The sequence below is a fragment of the Chiloscyllium plagiosum genome, chromosome 7 (genome assembly GCF_004010195.1).
Source record: "Chiloscyllium plagiosum isolate BGI_BamShark_2017 chromosome 7, ASM401019v2, whole genome shotgun sequence".
NCBI lineage: Eukaryota > Metazoa > Chordata > Chondrichthyes > Orectolobiformes > Hemiscylliidae > Chiloscyllium > Chiloscyllium plagiosum.
This window is the reverse complement of record NC_057716.1, coordinates 109,161,104-109,187,701: the sequence shown is the minus strand read 5'-3', so window position 1 is coordinate 109,187,701 and position 26,598 is coordinate 109,161,104. Positions and strand designations below refer to the sequence as shown.

At 45.9% G+C, this 26,598-nt stretch overlaps 1 protein-coding gene across 1 annotated transcript in view; it reads left to right on the top strand.

The window, feature by feature from the left end:
* The window catches only part of LOC122551865 (unconventional myosin-X-like), a 230,211-nt gene that overhangs the window by 107,065 nt on the left and 96,548 nt on the right, over positions 1 to 26,598 (top strand). Inside the window, exons 21-25 of the mRNA XM_043694412.1 lie at positions 3,009 to 3,123; positions 12,752 to 12,858; positions 14,917 to 15,219; positions 16,652 to 16,691; positions 18,013 to 18,753. Coding sequence (XP_043550347.1) covers positions 3,009 to 3,123; positions 12,752 to 12,858; positions 14,917 to 15,219; positions 16,652 to 16,691; positions 18,013 to 18,753 — 1,306 coding nt within the window. The remainder of the gene's footprint in view (positions 1 to 3,008; positions 3,124 to 12,751; positions 12,859 to 14,916; positions 15,220 to 16,651; positions 16,692 to 18,012; positions 18,754 to 26,598) is intronic.

Sequence of the window (26,598 nt, the reverse complement as noted above, 5' to 3'; positions counted from 1 at the left end):
GAGGAGTGGCAGATGGAGTTCAACTCTGCCAAGTGTGAGGTTGTCCATTTTGGAAAGACAAATAAGAATTCGGAATACAGGGTTAACGGTAGGGTTCCTAGTAAGATTAGATTTTTTTTAGATTAGATTACATTACAGTGTGGAAACAGGCCCTTCGGCCCAACAAGTCCACACCGACCCGCCGAAGCGCAACCCACCCATACCCCTACATTTACCCCTTCACCTAACACTACGGGCAATTTAGCATGGCCAATTAACCTAACCTGCACATCTTTGGACTGTGGGAGGAAACCGGAGCACCTGGAGGAAACCCACGCAGACACGGGGAGAATGTGCAAACTCCACACAGTCAGTCGCCTGAGGCGGCAATTGAACTCGGGTCTCCGGCGCTGTGAGGCAGTAGTGCTAACCACTGTGCCACCGTGCCGCCAACTAAGGTGGAGGAGCAGAGGGATCTTGGGGTCTATGTTCATAGATCTTTGAAAGTTGCCACTCAGGTGGATAGAGCTTGTAAGAAGGCCTATGGTGTATTAGCGTTCATTAGCAGAGGGATTGAATTCAAGAGTCGTGAAGTGATGTTACAGCTGTACAGGACTTTGGTTTGGCCACATTTGGAGTACTATGTGCAGTTCTGGTCGCCTCACTTTAGGAAAGATGTGGAAGCTTTGGAGAGGGTGCAGAGAAGATTTACCAGGATGTTGCCTGGAATGGAGAATAGGTTGTACGAGGATAGGTTGAGAGTGTTAGGCCTTTTCTCATTGGAACGGAGAATTATGAGGGGTGACTTGATAGAGGTGTATAAGATGATCAGGGGAATAGATAGAGTAGACAATCAGAAACTTTTACCCTGGGTACAACAGAGTGTTACAAGGGGACATAAATTTAAGGTGAAGGGTGGAAGATATAGGGGAGATGTCAAGGGTAGGTTCTTTACCCAGAGAGTGATGGGGGCATGGAATGCGCTGCCTGTGGGAGTGGCAGAGTCAGAATCATTGGTGACCTTTAAGTGGCAATTGGATAGGTACATGGATGGGTGCTTAAGCTAGGACAAATGTTCGGCACAACATCGTGGGCCAAAGGGCCTGTTCTGTGCTGTATTGTTCTATGTTCTATGACATGGGAAATTGACGGGAAATCACAGGAGTTAGCGATTGGAAATACTCTGGTGGAGATATCCATCTGAGTTCCCCTGTGTCTCCCTATATCTATGTCTCTCTCTGTGTTTCTATAATCTGCTGTGTTTCTGTTTCTCTCACTATCCCTGACTGTTTGTATACAAATAGAATCATAGAAGCACACAGTACAGAAAAGGACCTTTGACTCATTGGGTCGGTACCAACAAAAGTCTCTGTGTTTCTGTCTCATTGACTGTATCTTCGTGTGTCTCTGTGTCTGTGTCACCCTATATTTCTGTCTCTCTTTGTAGTTCTGTGCCTCTCTCTCTAGTATTTTAATTCTCGTGTGGAACGTGTGTGTCTCTGGCTGGTCAGTATTTATTGCTAATCCCTAGTTGCCCTTGGAAGGTCTAATGCAGGGGTGAAGTCAACAGTTAATGGCAGGACCCTTAGTACCATCAACATACCGAGGGATCTCGGGGAACAGGTCCATAGTTTCCTGAAAGTGGCAACACAACTGGATAAGGTGGTCAAGGTGGCATATGACATGCTTGCCTTCATCGGTTAGGGAACAGAGTATAAAAATTGGCAAGTTGAGTTGGAGTTGTATAGAATTATAGTCAGGCCACATTTGGAATATTGTGTGCAGTTCCAGTTGCCACACTACCGGAAGGATGTGGAGGCTTTGGAGAAGATACAGGAACAGTTTACCAGGATGTGTCCTGGTTTGGAGGGTATTAGCCTTGAGGAGAGATTGGACAAGCTTGGATTGTTTTTATTTGAACATCAAAGGATGAGGGGCGACTGATAGAAGTTTACAAAATTATGAGATGCTTGGATAGAATGGATAGTCTGAGTCTTTTTCCCAGGGGAGAAATGTCAATTACTCAGGGACATAGGTTGAAGGTAAAAGGGGGTAAGTTTAAAGGAGATGTGAGAGGCAGGTTTTTCACACAGACAGTGGGAGGTGCCTGGAATGTGTTGCCAGAGGATGTTGTAGAGGTAGATACATGAATAAATGGGGAATAGAGGGATTCAGATCATGGAGAGGGAAATGGCTTTTAGTTTAGAAAGGCACAATATGTCGGCACAGTTTTGGTGAGCAGAGGGACCTGTTCCTGTGCTGTACTGTTCTTTGTATCTTTCCATTCACCATATACTTTGCCCAAAGACAAATCCTTACTGAGTACCAATCTCCATCCTGAGCTGATCCTGGCAGGTTTGTCAGTGGTGGTATAGCATTGCTGACCAATCTCAGAGTAAGGTGGTGAGTGAGGAATCAAGCCTGTGCTGTAGGTATTATTCTAAGCTATACGCTGATTGACTGGCCAACTGAACTAAACAATTCCGTATACTCCCAGCATCTGCCCTCCATAAACTTGGTTGATTCAAATCTCATGTCCTAATTTCAACAACACACAGGTCTTATTTCCTACATTGATTTTAAAATTCTCCTTGTGTTCAAATCCCTCCTTCCTATTTCTCTAATCTCTGAGATCTCTGTGCTCCTTTGGTTCTGGACTATTACGCATTCCCAATTTTAATCATCATCATTGGCAACTGTTCCCTAGCTACTGGGTCTAAATTCTGGAATTGCCTCCCTGAACCTGTTGATCATCTGATCTTATGTGTCACAGTGAAACGTTTTCTTTGATAATGCTCTTGTAAAGCACTTTGGAGAATGTTATTACGTTAAATAGACTATATCATGCAGGTGTTGTTGTATTTGGTCTGTAAGGTATTGCTGTGCCCAGGTAATCAGGGCAGTGCAGCCTTGGAAGGGTGATGTTGATGGACAGCTGTCTGTGCACTCCCACCACATTCTTGTCTGGATGCACATCACCACCAAATGCAAAGTGAACTATTTCCACCTTGCTTTTTATTCCTCCTTAGGTACAAGATGCTCCTGAAAAATCATAAGATCCCGGAGGATGGGAAGGAGCGCTGCACAATGCTGCTAAAACTCTATGACGGGACCAATTCTCACTGGCGTATGGGAAAGTCCAAGGTTAGTTAACACAGTTAGTGTGTATTAGTCCTGTTAGTGCATGTAGACAGACCGACGAGGGGAGAGGCCATTTTGGATTTGGTGCTCGGCAACGAGCCAGGACAGGTTTCAGATCTCGCGGTGGGAGAGCACTTTGGTGAAAGTGATCACAACTGCCTCACATTTAGCAGAGCCTTGGAGAGTGAAAGGTGCAGTTACTGAGGGAAGATATTTAATTGGGGAAAAGGAAACTATGACGCTATCAGACAGGAATTGGGAAGTACAAACTGGGAGCAATTGTTCCATAGAAAGGGCACAACAGACATGTGGAGACTATTTAAGGAACAGTTGTTGCGAGTGATGTACAAATTCTTTCCTCTGAGACAGGTAAGAGGGGGTCAGATTAAGGAACCTTGGATGATGAGAACAGAGGAGCTTCTTGTCAAAAGGAGGAAGGCAGTTTACGTAAGGTGGAGGTAGCAAAGGCTTGCTAGAAAGGAACTCAGAAATGGACTGAGGAGAAGGGAGAAAGTGAGGACTGCAGATGCTGGAGATCAGAGCTTAAAAATGTGTTGCTGGAAAAGCGCAGCAGGTCAGGCAGCATCCAAGGAGCAGGAGAATCGACGTTTCGGGCATGAGCCCTTCTTCAGGAATCCTGAAGAAGGGCTCATGCCCAAAACGCCGATTCTCCTGCTCCTTGGATGCTGCCTGACCTGCTGCGCTTTTCCAGCAACACATTATCAGCATGGACTGAGGAGAGCCAGGAGGGTGCACTAAAAAGGGTTGGCAGGAAGAATTAGGGAGAACCCAAAGGCTTTTACTCATATGTGAGGAATAAGAGAATGATCAGGGAGAAGGTAGGGCCGATCAGGGATAGCGGAGGGAACATGTGCGTGGAGACTGAGCAGATAGGGGAAGCCTAAATGAGTTTTTTGCTTCGGTTTTCACAAGGAAAGTGACCTTGTTGTAAATGAAAACTTAGAGGAGCTGGGATACAGTCCTGACCAGATCAAGATTGATGAAGATGATGTGCTGCAAATTTTGGAAAACATTAAGATTGATAAGTCCCCAGGACCAGACCAGATTTATCCTAGACTGCTCCAGGAAGTGAGAAAGGAGGTTGCTAAGCCGCTGGCAAGGATCTTTGCCTCCTCACTCTCCACAGGAGTCATACTGGAGGATTGGAAGGAGGAAAATGTTGTTCCACTTTTCAAGAAGGGTAATAGGGAAATCCCTGGCAATTACAGACCAGTCAGTCTTACGTCTGTGGTCAGCAAAGTTGTGGAAAGAATTCTGAGGGATAGGATTTATGACTATTTGGCAAAGCATAGTGTGATTAAAGGCAGTCAGCATGGCTTTGTGAGGGGCAGGTCATGCCTCACAAATCTTATTGAGTTCTTTGAGGAGGTGTCAAGCCAGGTCGACGACGGTCGAACAGTGGATGTGGTGTATATGGATTTCAGCAAAGCATTTGATAGGGTTCCCCATGGTAGGCTCATTCATAAAGTCAGGAAGTATTTGGCTTCTGGATTCAGAACTGGCTGGCTGACAGAAGGCAGAGAGTGGTTGTAGATGGAAAGTATTCTGCCTGGAAGACAGTTTTGAGTGGGGTCCCGCAGGGCTCTGTTCTTGGGCCTCTGCTCTTTGGAGTTTTTATAAATGACTTGGATGGGGAGGTTGAGGGGTGGGTTAGTAAATTTGCAGATGACACAGAGGTTGGAGTTGTTGTCGATAGTATAGAGGGCTACTGCAGGCTGCAGCGCGACATAGACAGGATGCAGAGCTGGGCTGACAAATGGCAGATGGAGTTCAACCTGAATAAATGCGAAGTGATGCATTTTAGAAGGTTGAACTCGAATGCTGAATATAGGATTAAAGACAGGATTCTTGGCAGTGTGGAGGAACAGAGGGATCTGGGTGTGCAAGTACATAAATCCCTCAAAGTTGGCACCCAAGTGGATAGGGTTGTTAAGAAAGCATATGGTGTTTTGGCTTTTATTAACAGGGGGATCGAGTTTAAGAGCCATGAGGTTTTGCTGCAGCTCTACAAGTCCCACACTTGGAATATTGTGTCCAGTTCTGGTTGCCCTACTATAGGAAAGAAACAGAGCTTTGGAGAGGGTGCAAAGAAGGTTTACCAGGACACTGCCTGTACTGGAGGGCTTGCCTTATGAAGAAAGATTGAATAAGCTCAGACATTTCTCTCTGGAGAGAAGGAGGAAGAGAGGAGACCTGATTGAGGTGTACAAAATAATGAGAGGAATAGATAGTGTCAATAGCGGGGTAAAAACAATGACTGCAGATGCTGGAAACCAGATTCTGGATTAGTGGTGCTGGAAGAGCACAGCAATTCAGGCAGCATCCGAGGACAGGCAAAATCCAATAGCCACAGACTTTTCCCCAGGGCAGGATTGACTGGTACGAGGAGTCATAGTTTGAAGATATTAGGAGGAAGGTATAAAGGAGACATCAGAGGTAGGTTTTTTACGCAGAGAGATGTGAATGCATGGAATGCGTTGCCAGCGGTGGTGCTGGAAGCAGAGTCATTGGGGACATTTAAGCGACTGCTGGACATGCACATGGATAGCAGTGAGTTGAGGGGTGCGTAGGTTAAATTACTATATTTTACATTAAGATTGGGTCTCGGCACAACATCGTGAGCCTAAGGGCTTGTTCTGTGCTGGACTTTTCTATGCTCTATGTTAACCTAGTTAGTATATGTAACCCAGCTTAAAGATAATAAACTCAGTTAGAAAATGTCACCGCGGGTTAGGGAATAAAAACTGAAAAAACTGCGATTGCTGTAAATCAGAAACAAAACCAGAAATTGCTGAAAAAGCTCAGCAGGTCTAGCAGCATCTGTGAAGGGAAATCAGAGTTAATGTTTCAGGTTTGGTGACCCTTCCTCGGAACTGATGGTAGCTAGGAAGATATCAGTTTAGCTACAGACGATTAAGTGAGGGAGAGGGAATAAGGAGCAAACAACAAGTGGGAGCGAGCCCAAAGAAAGTGAAGACAAACAGTTGGACAACATCTGTGGAGAGAGAAACAGTTAATGTTTCAGATCAGGTCTGACTTCTTAAGAACTTCAGCAGATTGCTTGCATCTTTCTCAGTGAAAACAGACACAAAGTAATAATTTGGCTCCTTTTGCCATGTCTCTATTTCCTACTGCACTGATAATATGATCAGCATATTAGTAAGGTTTAGATACATCAGGCAGTTTCTAAAAACTTCATTCACAGGATGTGGTTATCATTGGCTTAGCCAGAACTAATTGCCCACTCACCAAAGGATTCTGAAGTAGAGTGGTGTTGGAAAAGCACAGCAGTTCAGGCAGCATTCGAGGAGCAGGAAAATCGACGTTTCGGGCAAAAGCCCCTCATCAGGAATACAGTATTCCTGATGAAGGGCTTTTGCCTGAAACGTCGATTTCCCTGCTTCTCAGATGCTGCCTGAACTGCTGTGCTTTTCCAACACCACTCTACTTCAGAATCTGGTTTCCAGCATCTGCAGTCATTGTTTTTACCCACTCACCAACCATGTTGCAGACCAGGTAAGGATGGCAGTTTCCTTCCCTAAAGGACATTAGTGAACCAGATGGGTTTTTCCCTCAACAATGGTTTCAGAGTCATCATTAGACTCTTAATCCTGTCACTGTGGCATTTGAACCTGGATCCTCAGAACATTACCTGCGTCCCTGGGTTAATTGTCTCATGTATTACCACTAGGCCATTGCCTACCCTGGCCGTTACCATATTGAAAAATGTATGAAATGTTTGGGCGTAGCGAAGAGTAGCTGATTAATTTCTAGGCTACCAAGTCTGCTATTAATCAGGAGCGAAGGGAAGATTGGAGCCAGGCTAACATGATTATCATGGTCACCTCAATTTGTATATGCACTGAATTGGTGCTTACTCGGGTTAACTGGTCTATTCGAAGATTGAACTCATCCATTACTGTATTACCCATGCTACACACTTCAATAATCTCCTGATTAATACCATGGCCCACACTACTATACTATTTAGTGGCCTGCAAGTAACTAATCTTTTTACTTAAAAACTTTTTTCTTAGGGTGCATGGAATCCAAGGGGAGCTGGCAAATTGGATACACAATTGGCTCGATGGCAGGAAGCAGAGGGTAATAGAGGAGGGATAGTTATTGGACTGGAGGCCTGTGACCAGTGGAGTGCCTCAGGGGTCGGTGCTGGGCCATTACTGTTTGTTATCTATATCAATGATTTGGATGAGAATGTACAAGGCATGGTTAGTAAGTTTGCAGATGACACTAAAATAGGCGATATTGTGTACAGTGAGGAAGGTTCTCAGAAATTGCAGCAGGACCATTATCAGTTGGGGAAGTGGGCCGAGAAATGGCAAATAGAGTTTAATGTTTCGAGCAAAAGCCCAAAAGCTTTTGCCTGAAACGTCAATTTTTCGGCTCTCCGGATGCTTCCTGACCTGCTGTGCTTTTCCAGCACCACTCTGATCTAGAGCTGGAAATGTGTTGCTGGAAAAGCGCAGCAGGTCAGGCAGCATCCAGGGAACAGGAGAATCGACGTTTCGGGCATAAGCCCTTCTTCAGGAAGAAGAAGGGCTTATGCCCGAAACGTCGATTCTCCTGTTCCCTGGATGCTGCCTGACCTGCTGCGCTTTTCCAGCAACACATTTCCAGCTCTGATCTCCAGCATCTGCAGACCTCACTTTCTCCACTCTGATCTAGACTCTGGTTTTAGCATCTGCAGTCCTCACTTTCACCCAAATGGAGTTTAATATCATTAAGTGTGAGGTCTTGCATTTTGGAAAGTCAAATCAAGGCAGGGGTTTCATGGTGAATGGTAGGGCCTTAAGGAGTGCAGTGGAATAGAGGGACTTTGGAGTTCAGGTGCACAGTTCTCTGAAAGTGGAGTCCCAGGTGGACAGGGCAGTGAAGAAAGCTTTTGGCACACTGGCCTTCATCAGTCAGGGCATTGAGTATAGAAGTTGGGAAGTTATGTTGCAGTTGTACAGGACATTGGTGAGGCTGCATTTGGTGTATTGTGTTCAGTTTTGGTCACCTTGCTAGGGGAAGGATATTATTAAACTGGAAAGAGTGCAGAGCAAATTTACAAGGATGTTGCCAGAACTCGATGGTCTAAGTTTTAGGAAGAGGTTGGACAAGCGAGGACTTTTTCTTTAGAACGTAGAAGACTGAGGGGGTACCTTGTAGAGATGTATAAGATCATGAGAGGCATGGAAAGGGTGAATGCACTCAGTCTTTTTCCCAAGGTTGGGGAATCGAGGACAAGAGGGCATCAGGTTAAGGTTAGACGGGAAAGAATAAAAAGGAACTTGAGGGGCAATGCTTTTACACAGAGGGTGGTGCACATATGGAATGAGCTGCCAATGGAAGTGGTTGAGGCGGGTACATTAACAACATTTAAGAGGCACTGGATAAATACATGGATAGGAAAGGATTAGAAGGATATGGGCCAAGTGCAGGGAAATGGGGTTAGTGTGGATGGACATTTTGGCCTGACTCCGTGATGTAGGACTGTATGACCTGGGCATCGCTGGCTGCACCAGCATTTATTGCCCATTCTTCTTGCCTTTGAGTAGATGGGGGTGAGCTGCCTTCTTGAACCGCTGCAGTCTGTGTTTAGGTTGACCCACAATGCCCCTTAGGGAGGCAATTCCAGGATTCAGACCCAGTGACACTGAAGGAACGGCGATACATTTTCAAGTCAGGATGGTGAGTGGCTTGGAGGGAAACATGAAGGGAGTGGGATTCCCATGAACCTACTGCCGTTCTAGATGGAAGTGGTTGTCAGCTTGAAAAATGCTGTCAGAAAAGCCTTTGTGAATTTCTGCAGTGCATCTTGTAGATGGGTACACACTGCTGCTGTCAGTGGTGGAGGGAGTGGATGTTTGTGGATGTGGTGCCAATCAAGTGGCTGCTTTGTCCTGGATGGTGTCGAGCTCCTTGAGTGTTGTTGGAGCTGCCCCCATCCAGGGCAAATGGGGAGTACTCCATCACACTCCTGACTTGCGACAGGATTTGGGGAGTCAGGAGGGGAGTTACTCGCCACAGTATTCCATGGGGTGGCACAGTGGCTCAGCGGTTAGCACTGCTGCCTCACAGCGCCTTTCATTCCTGATGAAGGGCTTTTCCCCAAACATCAATTTTCTTGCTCCTCGGATGCTGCCTGACCTGCTGTACTTTTCCAGCACCAATCTAATCTAGACTCTGATCTCCAACATCTGCAGTCCTCACTTTTGCCTCACAGCGCCAGAGACCTGGGTTTGATTCCACCCCTGGACAACTGTTTGTGTGGGGTTTGCACATTCTCCCTATGTCTGCATGGGTTTCCTCTGGGTGCTCCCGTTTCCACCCACAATCCAAAGATGTGTAAGTTAGGTGGAATGGCCGTGCTAAATTGCCCACCGTGTCCAAACATATGTGAATTAGCTGTGGGAAATGCAGGGTTCAGGGATAGGGTACAGGTTGGGATGCTCTTTGGAGGGATGGTGTGGACTTGATGGGCTGAATGGCCTGCTTCCATACTATAGGGATTCTATGAGTATTCCTAGCTTCTAACTTGCTCCTAGTATCCACTGTAATTATGTGCATGTCTTGTTTAATATGTGGTCAACGGTAATCTCCAGGATGTTGATCATGAGGAACTCAGTGATGGCAATGCTAATGGATGTCAAGGGGCTGGTTCAATTGTTTCTTATTGGAGATGATCTTTTTTGGTATTTGTGTAGTGCAATTATTACTTGTCACTTGTCAGCCCAAGCCTGGATATTGTCCAGATCCTGTTCCATTTGTACATGGTCTGCTTCAGTATCTGGGGGAGTGGTGAATGGTGTTGAATATTGTGCGGTCATCAGTGAACATGCTCATTCTGACGTTATGATGGAGTGAAGGTCTGAGTTGAAGCAACTGAAGATGGTTGGGCCTAGGACCCTGTCCTGAGGAATCCTGCAGAGTTCTTGGAGTTGAGATGACGAACATCCAGCAACCAAAACAATCTTCTTTTATGTCAAGTATGATTGCAACTGGGAGAGAGTTTTCCCTAATTCCCTTTGACTCCAGTTTGCTGGGGCTCCTTTGTGCTCCTCTCAGTTAAATGCAGTGTCGATGTTAAGGACCGGTCATTCTCACTTCTCTCCATTCCCTTGCCACTGCTGTCCCTTGCTGTTTCATTGCTCTACCCAAACAGATCCCATATAATATTCTTGAATATTTAGTTTTCAGTCTTGCTTTTAATGGAGTTGACTGGGCACAGGAACAATTACAATGCCAGTTGGAACAAAGTGATCCAAGCAAGAGCAGAGAAGATTAAACCAGTGAAAGGCCACCATTCAGTTTGGAAGATTTATATTCATCATGAACGGAGACAGGGAGCCAGGGAGCGGGTGGCTGCTCACTGAAAGAGGCTTATTGTCATTCCAGGGTCAGTGGTCAGAGTTGCTAAACCACTTCATTTGATTGTTACGACAGCAGCCACTGGAACTTATTAACCCTTAACTTCCCTCACCACGTGATTCACGTCAGTAATGTGTGGGAGTGTACCCCAGTGAGAGTCAGTGTGTGTGGGAGTATACCCCAGTGAGGGTCAGTGTGTGTGGGAGTGTACACCAGTGAAGGTCAGTGTGTGTGGGAGTGTACCCTAGTGGGAGTCAGTGTGTGTAGGACTGTACCCCAGTGAGGGTCAGTGTGTGTGTGGGAGTGTACCCCAGTGAGAGTCAGTATGTGTGGGACTGTACCCCAGTGAGGGTCAGTGTATATGGGACTGTACCCCAGTGAGAGTCAGTGTGTGTAGGACTGTACCCCATTGAGAGTCAGTGTGTGTGGGACTGTACCCCAGTAAGGGTCAGTGTGTGTGGGACTGTACCCCAGTGAGAGTCAGTGTGTGTGGGACCCATACCCCAGTGAGAGTCAGTGTGTGTGGGACCCATAATACGATTGTAGCTTTGTGGACTGACATTATGAATGGATTATTTTTGGTTGTAAGTGAGGTCTGCAGATGCTGGAGATCAGAGTCGAGAGTGTGGTGCTGGAAAAGCACAGCAGGTCAGGTAGCATCCGAGGGGCAGGAGACGCGACGTTTCGGGCAAAAGTCCTTCATTGGGAATGTATTGAAAGGCTTTTGCCTGAAACGTTGATTTTTCTTCTCTGATTCTCCTTTTCCAGCACTGCACTCTCGACTCATTTTTGGGTGTGGTGATTAAATCTAGGTAACCAAATAATAAATGTATTTGAAATAACATTCTACCATGACCTAGCAGAATGCTGTAACAGGCTTGAGGAGCTGAGTAGCCCACTTCTGTTCTGAGTATTTCATTTCTTCTATGTGTTAAATTCATCTGGTGCTATTATTGGTCATGGGACTGACTTCCTGTGAAAGATGAATGTGCTTCTAATTTTACTGCTGTTAATTGTTCTGAAATTCGAGTGAATTGCAAGGATTTGCAGTTCCAGGAAGGAAATGAGCACAGCTGTGTTAGTAACATCTGGAGGAGGGAGCGGTGATAGTGACACATAGGGATGGGGGTTTTCATTGGTTTGAATGAGGGGCTTGATAGAGAATGTGCTGAAGCAGGGGACTGTCTGAAGGGTTTCAGTTTAGGGGTGGGTTTAATGGTTTGGGATCAGTTTAATGGGCTTGGATGAGAGGTTTGGGACAAAGGTGTCTGTTTTTGATGTGGGTTCAGGGTCCCCGGGAGGGGGTTAGGATGCTTTGTGTGGGTTCATAGATTTGTGGTGGATTGACTGGTTCAGGGTGGGATTAGAGGTTAAGGGGTTTGGGGTGGGATTGGGGTTTGGGGTGGGATTGGGGTTTGGGCTGGGTTAAGGGGTTTGGGGTGGGATTGGGGTTTGGGGTGGGATTGGGGTTTGGGCTGGGTTAAGGGGTTTGGGGTGGGATTGGGGTTTGGGGTGGGATTGGGGTTTGGGCTGGGTTAAGGGGTTTGGGGTGGGATTGGGGTTTGGGGTGGGATTGGGGTTTGAAGTGGGTTAAAGTTTGGGGTGTTCTTGCTGTGTTTTTGCTTTGATTCAAAAGTCACACTTGACTCGGCTTTGTCTTCACTCACCTGTACACATTAAACTTCATTTTCACGAGATTTGGTACTGAAGGGGTTAAACAATCTGTAGCAGAGATGAATTAGCTGTGATTGGTTACACTGTCTGTATCTGAGCGAATAGACGTCCAGTAACAATGGAAAAGTAAAGTTCTTTATCCACTTGTTCAGAGGGAGTGTGTGTGAGTGAGGGAGAGAGCGAGAAACGTGAGTGAATGAGTAATTAGGAGAGTTAGCAAGTTCTAGTCTGTAATGAGCCAGCCGTTGGCAGACAGAGACACAGCCTGCATTCTCTGCAGGGACTATATTTAAATCACATCTTTGAAGAGATTACGGGACTGTGCTAGGGACCAGGGAGATTTAATTAAAGTAAACCACTTTTTAAAAAAAACCCTTGTGGTAAACCAAGCAGACAGACTGCAGGCAAGTCAGGAGCCTGTTCACAGTGGAACATCGCTCTCTCTCTCTCTCTCTCTCTCTCTCTCTCTTTTCTGCCTATTGCTCTCCCTTACCCAAAGTCTTTGAAATGATGCTGTTTAACCATTCCCAATTCACTCAACTGTTGACTGACTTTTTTGCAGGTTTTTTTGAAGGAAGCTTTGGAACAGAAACTGGAGAAAGTTCGAGCAGAGGAGTTGCGGAGAGCAGCCATGGTCGTACGGGCTCATATCATGGGCTATCAGGCAAGGTTAGTGTTCACTATCGGTGGCACAGCAATCAGCACAGTCCACACACATTTACTCACACAGACACTCCCACACACACTGACTCTCACTGGGGTACAGTCCCACACACACTGACTCTCATTGGGGTACAGTCCCACACACACTGACTCTCACTGGGGTACAGCTCCCTCACACACTGACTCTCATTGGGGTACAGTCCCACACACACTGACCCTCACTGGGGTACAGTCCCACACACACTGACTCTCACTGGGGTACACTCCCACACACACTGACTCTCACTGGGGTACTCTCCCACACACACTGACTCTCATTGGGGTACAGACCCACACACACTGACTCTCATTGGGGTACAGTCCCACACACACTGACCCTCACTGGGGTACTCTCCCACACACACTGACTCTCATTGGGGTACAGACCCACACACACTGACTCTCATTGTGGTACAGTCCCACACACACTGACTCTCACTGGGATACAGTCCCACACACACTGTCTCTCACTGGGATACAGTCCTACACACACTGACCCTCACTGGATACAGTCCTACACACACTGACCCTCATTGGGGTACACTCCCACACACACTGACCCGCGCTGGCATACAGTCCGACACACAGCGATTCTCACTGAGGTACAGTCCCATATACGCTGACTCACTCTGGAGGTACAGACCAACACATACTGATTCTCACTGGGGTCTGTGAGTGCGACTGTATCCCAGTGTGAGTCAGTTTTTGTGTGGGTCCCATACCCCAGTATGAGTCAGTGTGTGTGGGAGTGTACCCCAGTGAGGGTCAGTGTGTGTGGGACTGTACCCCAGTGAGGGTCAGTGTGTGTGTGGGAATGTACCCCAGTGAGTGTCAGTGTGTGTGTGGGAGTGTACCCCAGTGAGTGTCAGTGTGTGTGTGGGAGTGTACCCCAGTGAGAGTCAGTGTGTGTGTGGGAGTGTACCCCAGTGAGAGTCAGTGTGTGTGGGACTGTACCCCAATGAGAGTCAATGTGTGTGTGGGAATTGGGGAATATTTCAGGCTCATGCCGAAACATCCATTCTCCTGTTCCCTGGATGCTGCCTGACCTGCTGCACTTTCCCAGCAACACATTTTTAGCTCTGATCTCCAGCATCTGCAGTCCTCACTTTCTACCCCAGTGAGGGTCAGTGTGTGTGGGAGTGTACCCCAGTGTGATTCAGTTTGTGTGGGACCGCATAGTCTCTCACTGGGGTACAGTCCCACACACACTGACTCTCACTGGGGTACAGTCCCACACACACTGACTCTCCTTGGGGTACAGTCCCACACACACTGACTCTCCTTGGGGTACAGTCCCACACACACACTGACTCTCACTGGGGTACAGTCCCACACACACACTGACTCTCACTGGGGTACACTCCCACACAAACTGACCCTCACTGGGGTATACTCCCACACAGACTGACCCTCACTGGGATACAGTCCCGCACGCACTGACCCTCACTGGGGTACACTCCCACACACACTGACCCTCACTGGGGTACACTCCCACACACACTGACTCTCACTGGTCTGTTGTTAGAGCAATATCCAGAGGGCCAGGCTCCTACTTTTGTGAAATTAAATCAAATCTGACTGTGGCTGCTATTTGAACTAATAAATGTGGAATGAAATGGTCATCACAGAGCTCACGTTTGCTGTACTGATAGTGTCCCTCTCTTTGGCCCAGTGCCCTATGGTTTAGTTTTACCTGCCGCAGAAGTGTGTCATAGCATCTGTGAACAGGTTGTTTAGGAAATGCCTGTGAAAGTCATCTCTGTGATAGTGACGATAAAACTTCCACTGACGTCTATAAACCTGTCCGGTTCACCGATATCCGTAACCGATCTGGCCTACATGTGACTCCAGCCCCACAATAATGTGAGTGATTCTGAACTACCCTCGGGGCAATTAGGGATGGGCAACAAATGTTGGCCCAGGGAGCTACCACCCACGTGCTGTGAAAAGGTGTAAATCAATGTGCAAGTGTCTCATTGCACTGTCTCCTGTCAGTGTCTTGTCTCTCTCCTGTCTGGGCTGTAGGAGACACTACCGCAAGGTTCTGGCAAGCTTACTGATCATTCAGAAGAATTACCGAGCTCACTTCTGGAGAAAAGTCTTCTTACGTTTGCGCTCAGCAGCAATTGTTTTCCAGAAACATCGCAGAGGGCAGCTCGCACGCCGTGTGTTCCTGCAGCTGAAAGCAAAAAAGCAGCTGTTAGAGGAGCAACAGCAAGAACTGGAAGAACAGAGAAGGAGAGATGAGGAGAACAGACTGGACTGGCAAGAGGAGAACCAAGGGCAGCTGGCCGAGGAGGAGAACTTGCAGCAAGTGGATGAAGTAAGGTATGGAGTTTCCTGCTGTTCAAACACACTACAATGTAATACAGCCCATTGAGAACAGGAAGAATAACACAAGGTACTTCATACCAACATTATCAACAAAATTTGATGCTGAACAACAAGAATACTCAATGCTTGGTCACAGAGGTTGGTTCTAAGGAGTGTTTTAAAGGGGAAAGAGAGGTCAAGGTGGAGGGGTTAAGGGAGGGAATTCCTGAGCTCTGGGCCAGGGTAGCTGAAGGGATGGCCTCCAAATGGTGGAGCAGCCGGAATTGGGGAATATTTAAGATACTGACATCGGTGGAGTGTAGCGATAGGACCAAAACAATGTCGGAGCAGAAGATCCTTCAGCCTATCAATGCTCAGCCTTTCAACGTTAGTAAATCTTTCCTGAGGTAAGGGGCCCAAAACCATTTGTTGTATTCCAGCTGTGGACTGACTAGTGCGAGGACAGTTTTAGCAAAACCGTGCAGCTTCTGTACTCCGTTTCTTTTGAATTAAAAGCCAGCATTCCATGTGCCTTGTCTGTTGCCCACTATTGTCAGCTAGGTTTTTCTGATTTATGCATGAGGAATCAGTATCACGCTGTGCTCTAGCTTTCTGCAGTCTTTCATCATTTAAATAATATTCACCTCCTCTAAACTTCCTGCCAATGTGCATTATTTTACATTTCTCCACATTATACACCATTTGTCAAGTTTCTGCCCACTTGCTTAACCATAATCATGGCCCCAGCAATGATTCCTCTGGCCCTCCATTACTTACAGGTTGCCATCCTAAAAATGCCCCCCTTATTTCAAATCTGTCTGCTATTAGTTAGTCAATCCTCTATCCATACTAACACACGACCTTTGACACCATGGGCCCTTAAGAAAACTAATGTATGATATCTTATCAAGCATCTTCTGAAAATTACTAGCAAGTACATTGACTATTTCCCCTTTATCATACCCTGCTTGTGATCTTAACAAAATTCTAACAAATGTGTCAGGCAATAGTTTCCCTTCATGAAGCCATGCTGCTTCTGCTTGACTATATCATGTACTTTGGAGATTGTGGTGCAGGTGATCACAGAGATAGGGAGGGGTGAGGTATACGAGGTTGAGAATTTCAAAACCAAGCTATTGTATTACCAAGGGTCAATGTAGATCAACTAGTGACAGAGAAATAAGAGTTAATGTGAATTAAGATGAGGGCAGTAGAGATTTGGATGATCTTGAGTTTACAGGTGAATTAAAGAGCAGCCAGGAGTGAGTTGCAAAGTGACTGATGGGAATGAAGGTGAGATAGGGGCTTCAGCAATGGATGAAGATGAGATGGGGCAGCGTCAGGTGATGTTTCAGCGGTTACCACAGGCCGTCTCAGTGAAAGGACAGATATGGGGTTGGAATCTTGTTCTTTCTTACAATAAATTTTTCCTTTTCTTTCCATGCAGATGTCATGAAAGGCAGGAAGTACCATTATCACCCAACCAGGTAACGGGCTGTCTGCTTCTCATTCCTCTAGATGCACCATCTCAATGTGGTCTTTTGCCTGTTTGATGGTAATTAGAGATTGATTAGGAAGTGCACAGACCATACTCTTACCTGACCCCTTCTCTTCCTGATCTCCTCTCCTCTCCCTGGCCTCCCCCTTCCCCTTGCCCATAAACATGTCTCTGGCCCCGCGAGCTTCTCTCTTTCTGACACTTCCTCTGCCCTACCCAACTCTCTTTCCCTTCACCCTCCCTTCTAGTCTTCAGTGCTCTTGGTCCACCCTCTCCCTTGTGTTGACTTACCAATTAACTCCCTATAATCTTTAGGCACTTAGTGATGTAGAGGTATTGTCACTAAACTAGTCATCCAGAACCCTTGGTTAATGTCCCGGGGTTCAAATACTAACCATACCAGCTGGTGGAATTTAGATTCAATTAATAAATCTGGAATTGAAAGCTAGCCTTAATAATGGTAACCATAAAACTATCATTATTTTAAAACCCCACCTGGTTCACCTAATGTACTTTGGGGAAGGAAATAGGCCATCCTTACCTGGTCTGGCAGATGTTTTTGACTCTTAACTGCTCTCTACAATGGCTCCAGTAGGAGATGCGAGGTACAGAACCAGGGGTCACAGTTTCAGGATATGAGATAAGCTATTTAGAACAGAGATGAGGAGAACTTTCTTACCAAGAGACTGGGGAGCCTGTGGAATTCACTGTCACAGAAAATGGTTGAGGTGAAAACATTGAATGTTTTCAAGAAAGAATTTGATATAGTTCTTATGGCTAAAGGGATCGAAGAGTTTAGGGAGAAAGTGAGAACAGGGGCTTGCATTAGATTAACAGCCATAATCATACAGAATGGTAGAGCAGACCTGAAGGGCCGAATGGCCTCCTACTTCTCCTATTTTCTGTGTTTCGGTGTAACTATGGGCAGGTAATAAATGCTGACCAAGCCAGCAGCACCCAAATCTCTTGAATTTTTTAAAACCTCCCCCCTCTGTGATGCTGAGACTCAGGGTGGGTGCTGCACTGGCAGCTACCATGCCTTCTCTATGATGCTGATTTTCAGTCGAGCTGCTAGCCTTGGATTGTTCCAAAAGGGGCAGGGGATTCGCCCCAGTCTGATCAACTAACCGGGCAACACTTGATGTAATGGACCTTCCTGAGAAGTGATGATGTGGGATTCTCACTGGATCTCCACCCCCGCCATCACCTTCACACGCTCCTGGTCCAGGTCTGTGCACTGAGCTCAATATTGCAGTTGGAAGGTTTTGCAAACTGGATTATTAATGTTGTGTTTTGTGTCCTTTCTTCAGCTGAATGAAGGGATTGTGTTGGTGGAGGAGGAGAATGATGTCGAGGAGCTGTCGGATTTGGCACAGGCAGAAAGGAAACAGATTCAGGAGATAGTGCGTCTCGAGCATGAAATCCAACGGTTGCAGAATGGGAGGGGATTGAGCTGTGGGAGTCCCATCTGTGCTCTATCCCTGAGGGAGATGGAGAGCCAGCGTAAGGAGGAGATAAGACGCTTAGAGAAGGAAGCCTCCAGGGTGGCACAGGAATTCTTGGAGCTGCTGAACTTTGGAGGGTTGGATGAGAGTGGCCGGAGTCTATCCAGTAGGGACAATCTCCACAGCAATAGCTCCTCTGGGCAGTATCCTGAGCAAGAGCTGGACAAGGAATTTCAAACTGCTGAGGAGATGTCAACAGTGACCTGTACAGGTCAGACTGATGGATCAGCGAGTGAAGTGCAGGATAATGTGTACATGAACTTACCTTTATCCAGTGAAACACCAGAGGAGAGAGATACTTCCCAGGATGGGGGAAGCAGGAAACAGAGTCTGAAGTGGGAGAGTGAGGAAATTGCAAACACTGGGTCTGCCTCTCTCTACACAACTGACATTGAAGAACCAATTTACAATCTTCCCCCTGACGTTGAGTCAGATTATGATCATGATGAGTTTGATGATCCAGTCACAAGTCAGTCACAAGACAGTTTGAAAATATCCAGCTTTAATCCCAGGAGCGTGGGGATGTATCATTGCAGTAGTGACTCGGTGAGATACTGACTTACAAAAAAAAATCATTGCAGCTCTGCAGGCTTCAGTCTTCATTAGGAACAGAGAGGTTGCTACACATTCAGCAAGACAGAGCAGTGTTTGTAGGGAATGGGAGTCATAACGCAGTGACTTGGTTTAGAACGAACTGCATTTCATGGTGCCAATACACCCTCACAGAGCCTGAACCCCCTCACAGACTCGTACCCTCTCACAGAACCTATACCCTCTCACAGAACCTATACCCCTCCCAGACCCCAATCTCTGTTTCAAAGGATCTGAGTTTGCAGTGAATGTGAGGTGATATAACAAGATGGAATAAAGAGAAGGTCATTCAGCCCCTCAAGACTGTTCCAGCATTCAGTTAGATTGCGATTATAGAATCCCTCCAGTGTGGAAACAGGCCCTTCGGCCCAACAAGTCCACATCGACCCTCCGAGGAGTAACCCATCCAGACCAATTCCCCTACCCTATTACTCTACATTTACCCCTGACTAATGCACCTAGCCTTACACATCTCTGAACACTATGTGTAATTTATCATGGCCAATTCACCTAACCTCCATATCTTTAGACTGGGAGGAAACTGGAGCACCCAGGGGAAACACAGGGAGAATGTGCAAACTCCACACAGCCAGTTGCCTGAGGGTGGTCCCTGGTGCTGTGAGGTAGCAGTGTTGACCATTGAGCCACCCTGCCCCACTATTGATTGGTATTGGTTGATCTGAATCTTGACTGCATTCATAATCTTGACTGGAACCCTTCCATTATTTGGCCGCATCTGGAGTATTGTGTGCAGTTTTGGTCGCCATACTATAGGAAGGATGTGGAGGCACTGGAACGGGTGCAGAGGAGGTTTACCAGGATGTTGCCTGGTATGGTAGAAAGATCGTATGAGGAAAGGCTGAGGCACTTGGGGTTGTTTTCATTGGAGAAAAGAAGGTTTGGGGTGACTTGATAGAGGCGTACAAGATGATTAGGGGTTTAGATAGGGTCGACAGTGAGAATCTTTTTCCACGTATGGAGTCAGCTATTACAAGGGGGCATAGCTTTAAATTAAGGGGGGGTAGGTATAGGACAGATGTTAGGGGTAGGTTCTTTACTCAGCGAGTTGTGAGTTCATGGAATGCCCTGCCAGTAGCAGTGGTGGACTCTCCCTCATTATGGGCATTTAAGTGGGCATTGGATAGGCATATGGAGGATAGTGGGCTAGTGTAGGTTAGGTAGGCTTGGATCGGCGCAACATCGAGGGCCGAAGGGCCTGTACTGCGCTGTATTCTTCTATGTTCTATGTAAATGCACTCCTGTTTGTGTGGGGAAGTATTTTCTGACTTAACACCTGACCCTGACCTGAATGTTCAGGTTTTGTCCTTGTTCTCGAACCCCCTGTCCTCAAGAGGGGATGATTTCTTCCTGTCCATTAACAGAGTAAGAGCAGCGCAGGGCAGATTCCAAACAGAATCAGAAAACAATCTTCCGGGGCTAAAGGAACACTGGTCTTCATATCCAGATGCCCAGAATACAAGGGGATCGAATATGTTCAGCTGTCCAAAGCTCTGGTTAAACCACACCCCAACCAGGCCACTAGAGGGCAGTGCAGGGACACACCCGACCGGGCCATTGAGACCTCCCTTATGAATATTCTGATCCCATCATTTATTAGAACATGTCCACCTCCTTTTCTTTCTTGTCTTTTTCTCTTCAATATCCCACTTTCCCCCCATGCCCTTTGCTCCCTTTAGACGTTATAATGATATTTAATTCCACCTTGTAAACATTCAGTGTTTGACCTCAATGGCTTTCTATGACAGAGAATCCCACAAATTTGCTACTCTCTGAGTGAAGACACTTCTCCTCATCTGATTCCTAAATGGCCAACCCCATGGCGTTAAGCTATGATACCCTAGTTCTGTACTCCTCAGTCATCACCAACGTCCTTCCTGCATTTACTCTGTTTTGTTATGTTAGTATTTTATAGGTCTCCCCCCGCCCATCATTTTTTTAAACTCCAGTGAATATAGTCGTAACTGATACAGTTTCTCTTCATACGCCAGTCTTCCCATCTGGTTAAAGTAAATTTGCAAACAATTTTCCTACTCGTTCCTCAATTTGACCCAAATATCTGGATACTCACTCTGTCTCAGGCTTACTCTGGTGAAGTCTCCCTCACTCGGACTGCGTGGTTCACTCTGATCGGATGAGGATAGGGAGGTGGAGAGGATTGAGAGAGAATTCTATAACTTAGGTCCATGCAACTAATGACAAAGTGATTAATATCAGGAAGTGTTAGAGAACCAGAATCAGCGGAGGTTATAGGGCAAAAGGGGATTACAGAGACAGGGAAGGGTGAGGCCACAGAGGAATTTGTAAACAAAGATGAAAGATTTTAACTCATGTTGTTGCTTTACCAGGTTTGGATGACATTTGGTAACATTTGGTATGCTTTCCTTTATTGGTCAGAGTATTGAGTACAGGAGTTGGGAGGTCATGTTGTGGCTGTACAGGACATTGGTTAGGCCACTGTTGGAATATTGCGTGCAATTTTGGTCTCCTTCCTATCAGAAAGGTATTAAACTTCAAAGGGTTCAGAAAAGATTTCCAAGGATGTTGCCAGGATTGGAGGGTTTTCCCTGGAGCATCAGAGGCCGAGGGGTGACTTCATAGAGGTTTATAAAATCACGAGGGGCATGGATAGGGTAAATAGAAAAGTCTTTTCCCTGGGGTGGGGAAGTCCAGAATTAGAGGGCATAGGTTTAGGGTGAGAGGGGAAAGATATAAAAAAGACCTAAGGGGCAACTTTTTCACGCAGAGGATGGTACGTGTATGGAATGAGCTGCCAGAGGAAGTGGTGGACGCTGGTACAATTACAACATTTAAAAAGCATTTGGATGGGTATATGAATAGGAAGGGTTTGGTGGGATATGGGACAAGTGATGGCAAATGTAACTAGATTAATTTAGGGTATTTAGTCAGCATGGACGAGTTGGACTGAAGGGTCTGTTTCCGTCCTGTACGGCTATATAAAATGTTTCTTTGAAGGGTAAATTAAACAAATGTTTAACTAATTTGTTAGAGTTCTTCAAAGGCGTAACAAGCAATGTGGATAATGGGGATCCTGGAGATATACAGAATAACCTTAATTATCTGAACATCAATTATCTGAATTTAAGATTATCCAAATAAGATCTCAAGCTCCCGTTAAAAATGCCATCCATTATCAGAACAATCCGTTACCCAAACTCAGTTATCTGAACAAAGTACTCCCTTCGTCTCGTCCGGATAATCGAGGTTGTTTTGTAGTGTACCTGCACTTCCAGAAGGCATTTGATAAGGTGCTGCACAAAAGGTTAATACAAATGGTACAGTCACATCGGGTTAGGAATATATTAGATGATTGGCTAACCAATAGAAAGCAGAGATTCAGGATATCTGGATCTTTTTCTGTTTGGTAAAATGTGACTAGTGGGGTGCCACAGGATTTTGTCCTTGTGCCCCAATGATTTACAATCAATATTAATAACTTGGATGCAGGGATAGGAGGCTCAACAGCCAAATTTGCAAATCACACCAAACTAGGTTGCAATGAACAAAGAACAAAGAAGAACAAAGAAAATGTATAGCCCAGGAACAGACCCTCCAAGCCTGAGCCAATCCAAATGTACTGTCTAAACCTGTTGGTCAATTCCTAAGCATCTGCATCCTTCTGTTCCCCACTTACTCATGCATCTGTCCAGACGTATCTTAAATGAATCCACCGTGCCTGCCTCTACCACCTCTGCTGGCAACGTGTTCCAGTTGCCCACCAGCCTCTGTGTGAAGTACTTGCCGCGTGTATCCCCCTTAAACTTTCCGCCTTTCACCTTGAAAGCGTGACCTCTAGTTATTGAATCCTTCACCCTGGGAAAAAGCTTGTCTCTATCCACCCTGTCTACACCCTTCATGATTTTGTAAACCTCAATCAAGTCCCTCCTTAATCTCATTTTTTCTAATGAAAACAAACCTAACCTACTCAACCTTTCTTCATAGCTAGCACCTTCCATACCAGGCAACATCCTCGTAAACCTTCTCTGCACCATCTCCAAAGCGTCCCCATCCTTTTGGTAATGTGGCGACCAGAACTGTACACAGTATTCTAAATGCAGTCGAATCAATGTCTTGTACATTTTAACATGACTTGCCAGCTCTTATACTCAATACCCTGTTCAATGAAGGCAAGCATATCATATGCCTTCTTGACCACTCTATCCACCTGTGCAGCAACCTTCAGGGTACAATGGACCTGCACTCCCAGATCTATCTGCCCATCAACTTTTCCCAAGGCTCTTCCATTCATTGTATAATTCGCTCTAGAATTAGACTTGCCTAAATGCATCACCTCACATTTGTCTGGAATGAAAACTATCTGCCACTTTACCGCCCAACTCTCCAGTCTATCTATATCCTCCTGTATTCTCTGACAGTCCCTTATGATTTCTGCTCCTCCACCAATCTTCGTGTCATCTGCAAACTTGCTGATCAGACCAACAGTGCCCTCTTCCAGATCATTTATGTATATTACAAACAACAGTGGCCCCAACACTGACCCCTGTGGAACACCACTGGTCACCTTTCTCCATTTCGAGAAACCCCCTTCAACTACTACTCTCTGTCTCCTGTTGCACAACCAGTTCTTTATCCACCTGCTAGAACACCCTGCACACCATGTGACTTCACTTTCTCCATTAGTCTACAATGGGGAACCTTATCAAACGCCTTACTAAAGTCAATGTGTATGACATCAACAGCCCTTCCTTCATCAATCAACTTGGTCACTTCCTCGAATAACTCTATTAAGTTGGTAAGGCACGATCTCTGCAGCACAAAACCATGCTGCCCATCACCGATAAGCTCATTCCTTTCCAAATATATATAGATCCTATCTCTCAGTACCCACTCCAGTAACTCCCCCACCACCGAGGTCAGGCTCACTGGTCTGTAGTTACCCGGAATATCCCTACTACCCTTCTTGTACAGGGGGGACAACATGAGCAACCTTCCAGTCCTCCAGCACCTCACCTGTATTTAAGGATGCCACGAAGATATCTGTCAGGGCCCCAGCTATTTCCTCTCTCGCCTCCCTCAGCAACTTTGGATAGATCCCACCCGGTCCTGGGGATTTGTCCACCTTAATAACCTCTAGCCTACCCAACACATCTTCCCTACTTATGCCAACATGATCCAGGCTAATCAAACTTCTATCTCTAATCTCAAGATTCATCATGTTCCCCTCCTCAGTGAACACTGATGCAAAGTAATCATTCAGAATCTCACCCATTCTCTCAGGTTCAGCACACAGCCTTCTTTCATTGTCTTTTAGTGGACCAATCCTTTAGTTACCCGCTTACTTCTTATAGAAGAATAAAATGCTTTGGGATTCTCCTTAATTCTGCTCGCTAAAGCTATTTCATGACCCCTTTTAGCTCGCTTGTTTCCTTGTTTAAGACTCGTCCTACTCTCTCGATATTCCTCCAGGGCCTGTTCTGTTCTTAGCTGCCTGCACCTTATGTACGCTTCCCTTTTCCTCTTGGCTAGTCGTACAATTTCTCCTGTCATCCACAGTTCACGAATCTTGCCCTTCCTACCCTCTGCCTTCAATGGGACATGCTTATCCTGCACTATCTTTAACCTATCTTTGAAAGCCTCCCACATCTCAAATATGGACTTCCTTTCAAATAGCTCTGTCCAGTCCACATTTCCGAGCTCCTGCCTAATTTTGATATACTTACTCTTGGCCCAGTTTAGTACTCTTTCCTTAGGACCACTCTCTTCTTTATCTTCGAGTATTCTAAAACTTACAGAATTGTGGTCACTGCTCCCAAAGAAATCCCCCACTGCAACTTCTACCACTTGTCCTGGCTCATTCCCATAGACCAGGTCCAATATGGCCCCTTCCCTTGTTGGACTATTGACATACTGCTCTAGAAAACTCTCCTGGGCGCTTCTTACAAATTCTACCCCATCCAGACCTCCGACGCTAAATGTATCCCAGTCGATGTTGGGAAAATTAAAATCTCCCATCACCACTACCCTGTTGCCTCTACATCTTTCCATAATCTGTTTATCTATTTGTTCCTCTACCTCACGCTCACTGTTGGGTGGTCTGTAATACAGCTCCAACAATGTAACTGCACCCTTCTTATTTCTCAGCTCCAACACATAATGCCTCACTACCCAATACCTCCATAGTGTCCTCCTTTAGCACAGCCATGATATCATCCCTGACCAGCAATGCAACTCCACCCCCCCTCTTTTACTTCCCTCCCTGTCCTGTCTGAAGTGTCTATATCATAGAACATAGAACATTACAGCGCAGTACAGGCCCTTCGGCCCTTGATGTTGCGCCACCCTGTTATACTAATCTGAAGCCCATCCCACCTACACTCTTCCATGTATGTCCACTTGCCTGTCCAATGACGACTTAAATGCACTTAAACTTGGCGAATCTACTACCATTGCAGGCAAAGCATTCCATACCCTTACTACTCTCTGAGTAAAGAAACTACCTCTGACATCTGTCTTATACCTATCTCCCCTCACTTTAAAGTTGTGTCCCCTCGTGTTTGCCGTCCCCATACTTGGAACATTTAGTTGCCAATCATCATGCCCTTCCTTCAGCCAAGTCTCTGATTGCAATAACGTCATACTCCCAGGCACCAATCCAAACCCTAAGTTCATCTGCCTTACACACTATACTCCTTGCATTAAAGTAGATACATTTCAGGCCACCAGTTCTTTTGCGTTCATCTGCTCTCTGCCTATTCTTCCCTTTATTAATGCTATCTTCATAATTCTTACAGTCTCCAGTCTCCACCTCGCTGCCTAATTGTCTTTTCTTCTGGCTCCCAGCCCCCTGCCACATTAGTTTAAAACCTCCCCAACATCAGTAGCAAAAACTCCCCCAAGGACATTGCTTCCGGTCTGGTTCAGATGTAGACCATCCATTTTGTAATAGTCCCACCTTCCCCAATATCCAACAAATATGAATTTTACTAAGATTAGGTGAATGGGCCAAAATGTGGTCGATGGTGCTTAACGTGTGTGGTTTAAGTGTGAGGTTCTCCATTTTGGTCAGACGAAGAGAAAGGTAACTTATTATCGAAATGGAGAGAAACCTCAGAATACTTCAGTACAGAGGGATCTGGGTGTCCCTGTGCATGAATAACGGAAAACTAGTATGCAGGTAACAGCAGGTAACAAGAATGGCAAATGGAAGCTTGGCATTTATTGCTAAAGGAATAGAGTATGGAAGGAAGTAAAGAAGTGATTTAGAACATAGAACACAGAATGTTACAGTGCAGGACAGGCCCTTTGGCCCTTGAGGTTGTGTCAACCTGTGAAATTAATCTGATGCCCATCTAACCTAAACCATTCCATTATTATCCATATGTGTGTCCAATGCCCATTTAAATGTCCTTAATGTCAGCGAGTCTACTACTGTTGCACGCAGACCATTCCATGCCCCTACGACTCTCTGAGTGAAGAAACTACCCTGAGTATCTGTCCTAAATCTATCACCCCTCAATTTAAAGCTGTGACCCCTCGTGTTAGCCTTCACCATCCAAGGAAAAAGGCTCTCACTGTCCACCCTATCTAACCCTCTGATTATCTTATATGTCTCTATTAAGTCACCTCTCAACCTTCTTCTCTCCAACGAAAACAGCCTCAGTTCCCTCAGCCTTTCCTCTTAGTATCCCCATAGAACATAGAACAATACAGCACAGAACAGGCCCTTAGGCCCACGATGTTGTGCTGAACATTTGTCCTAGCTTAAGCACCCATCCATGTACCTATCCAATTGCCACTCAA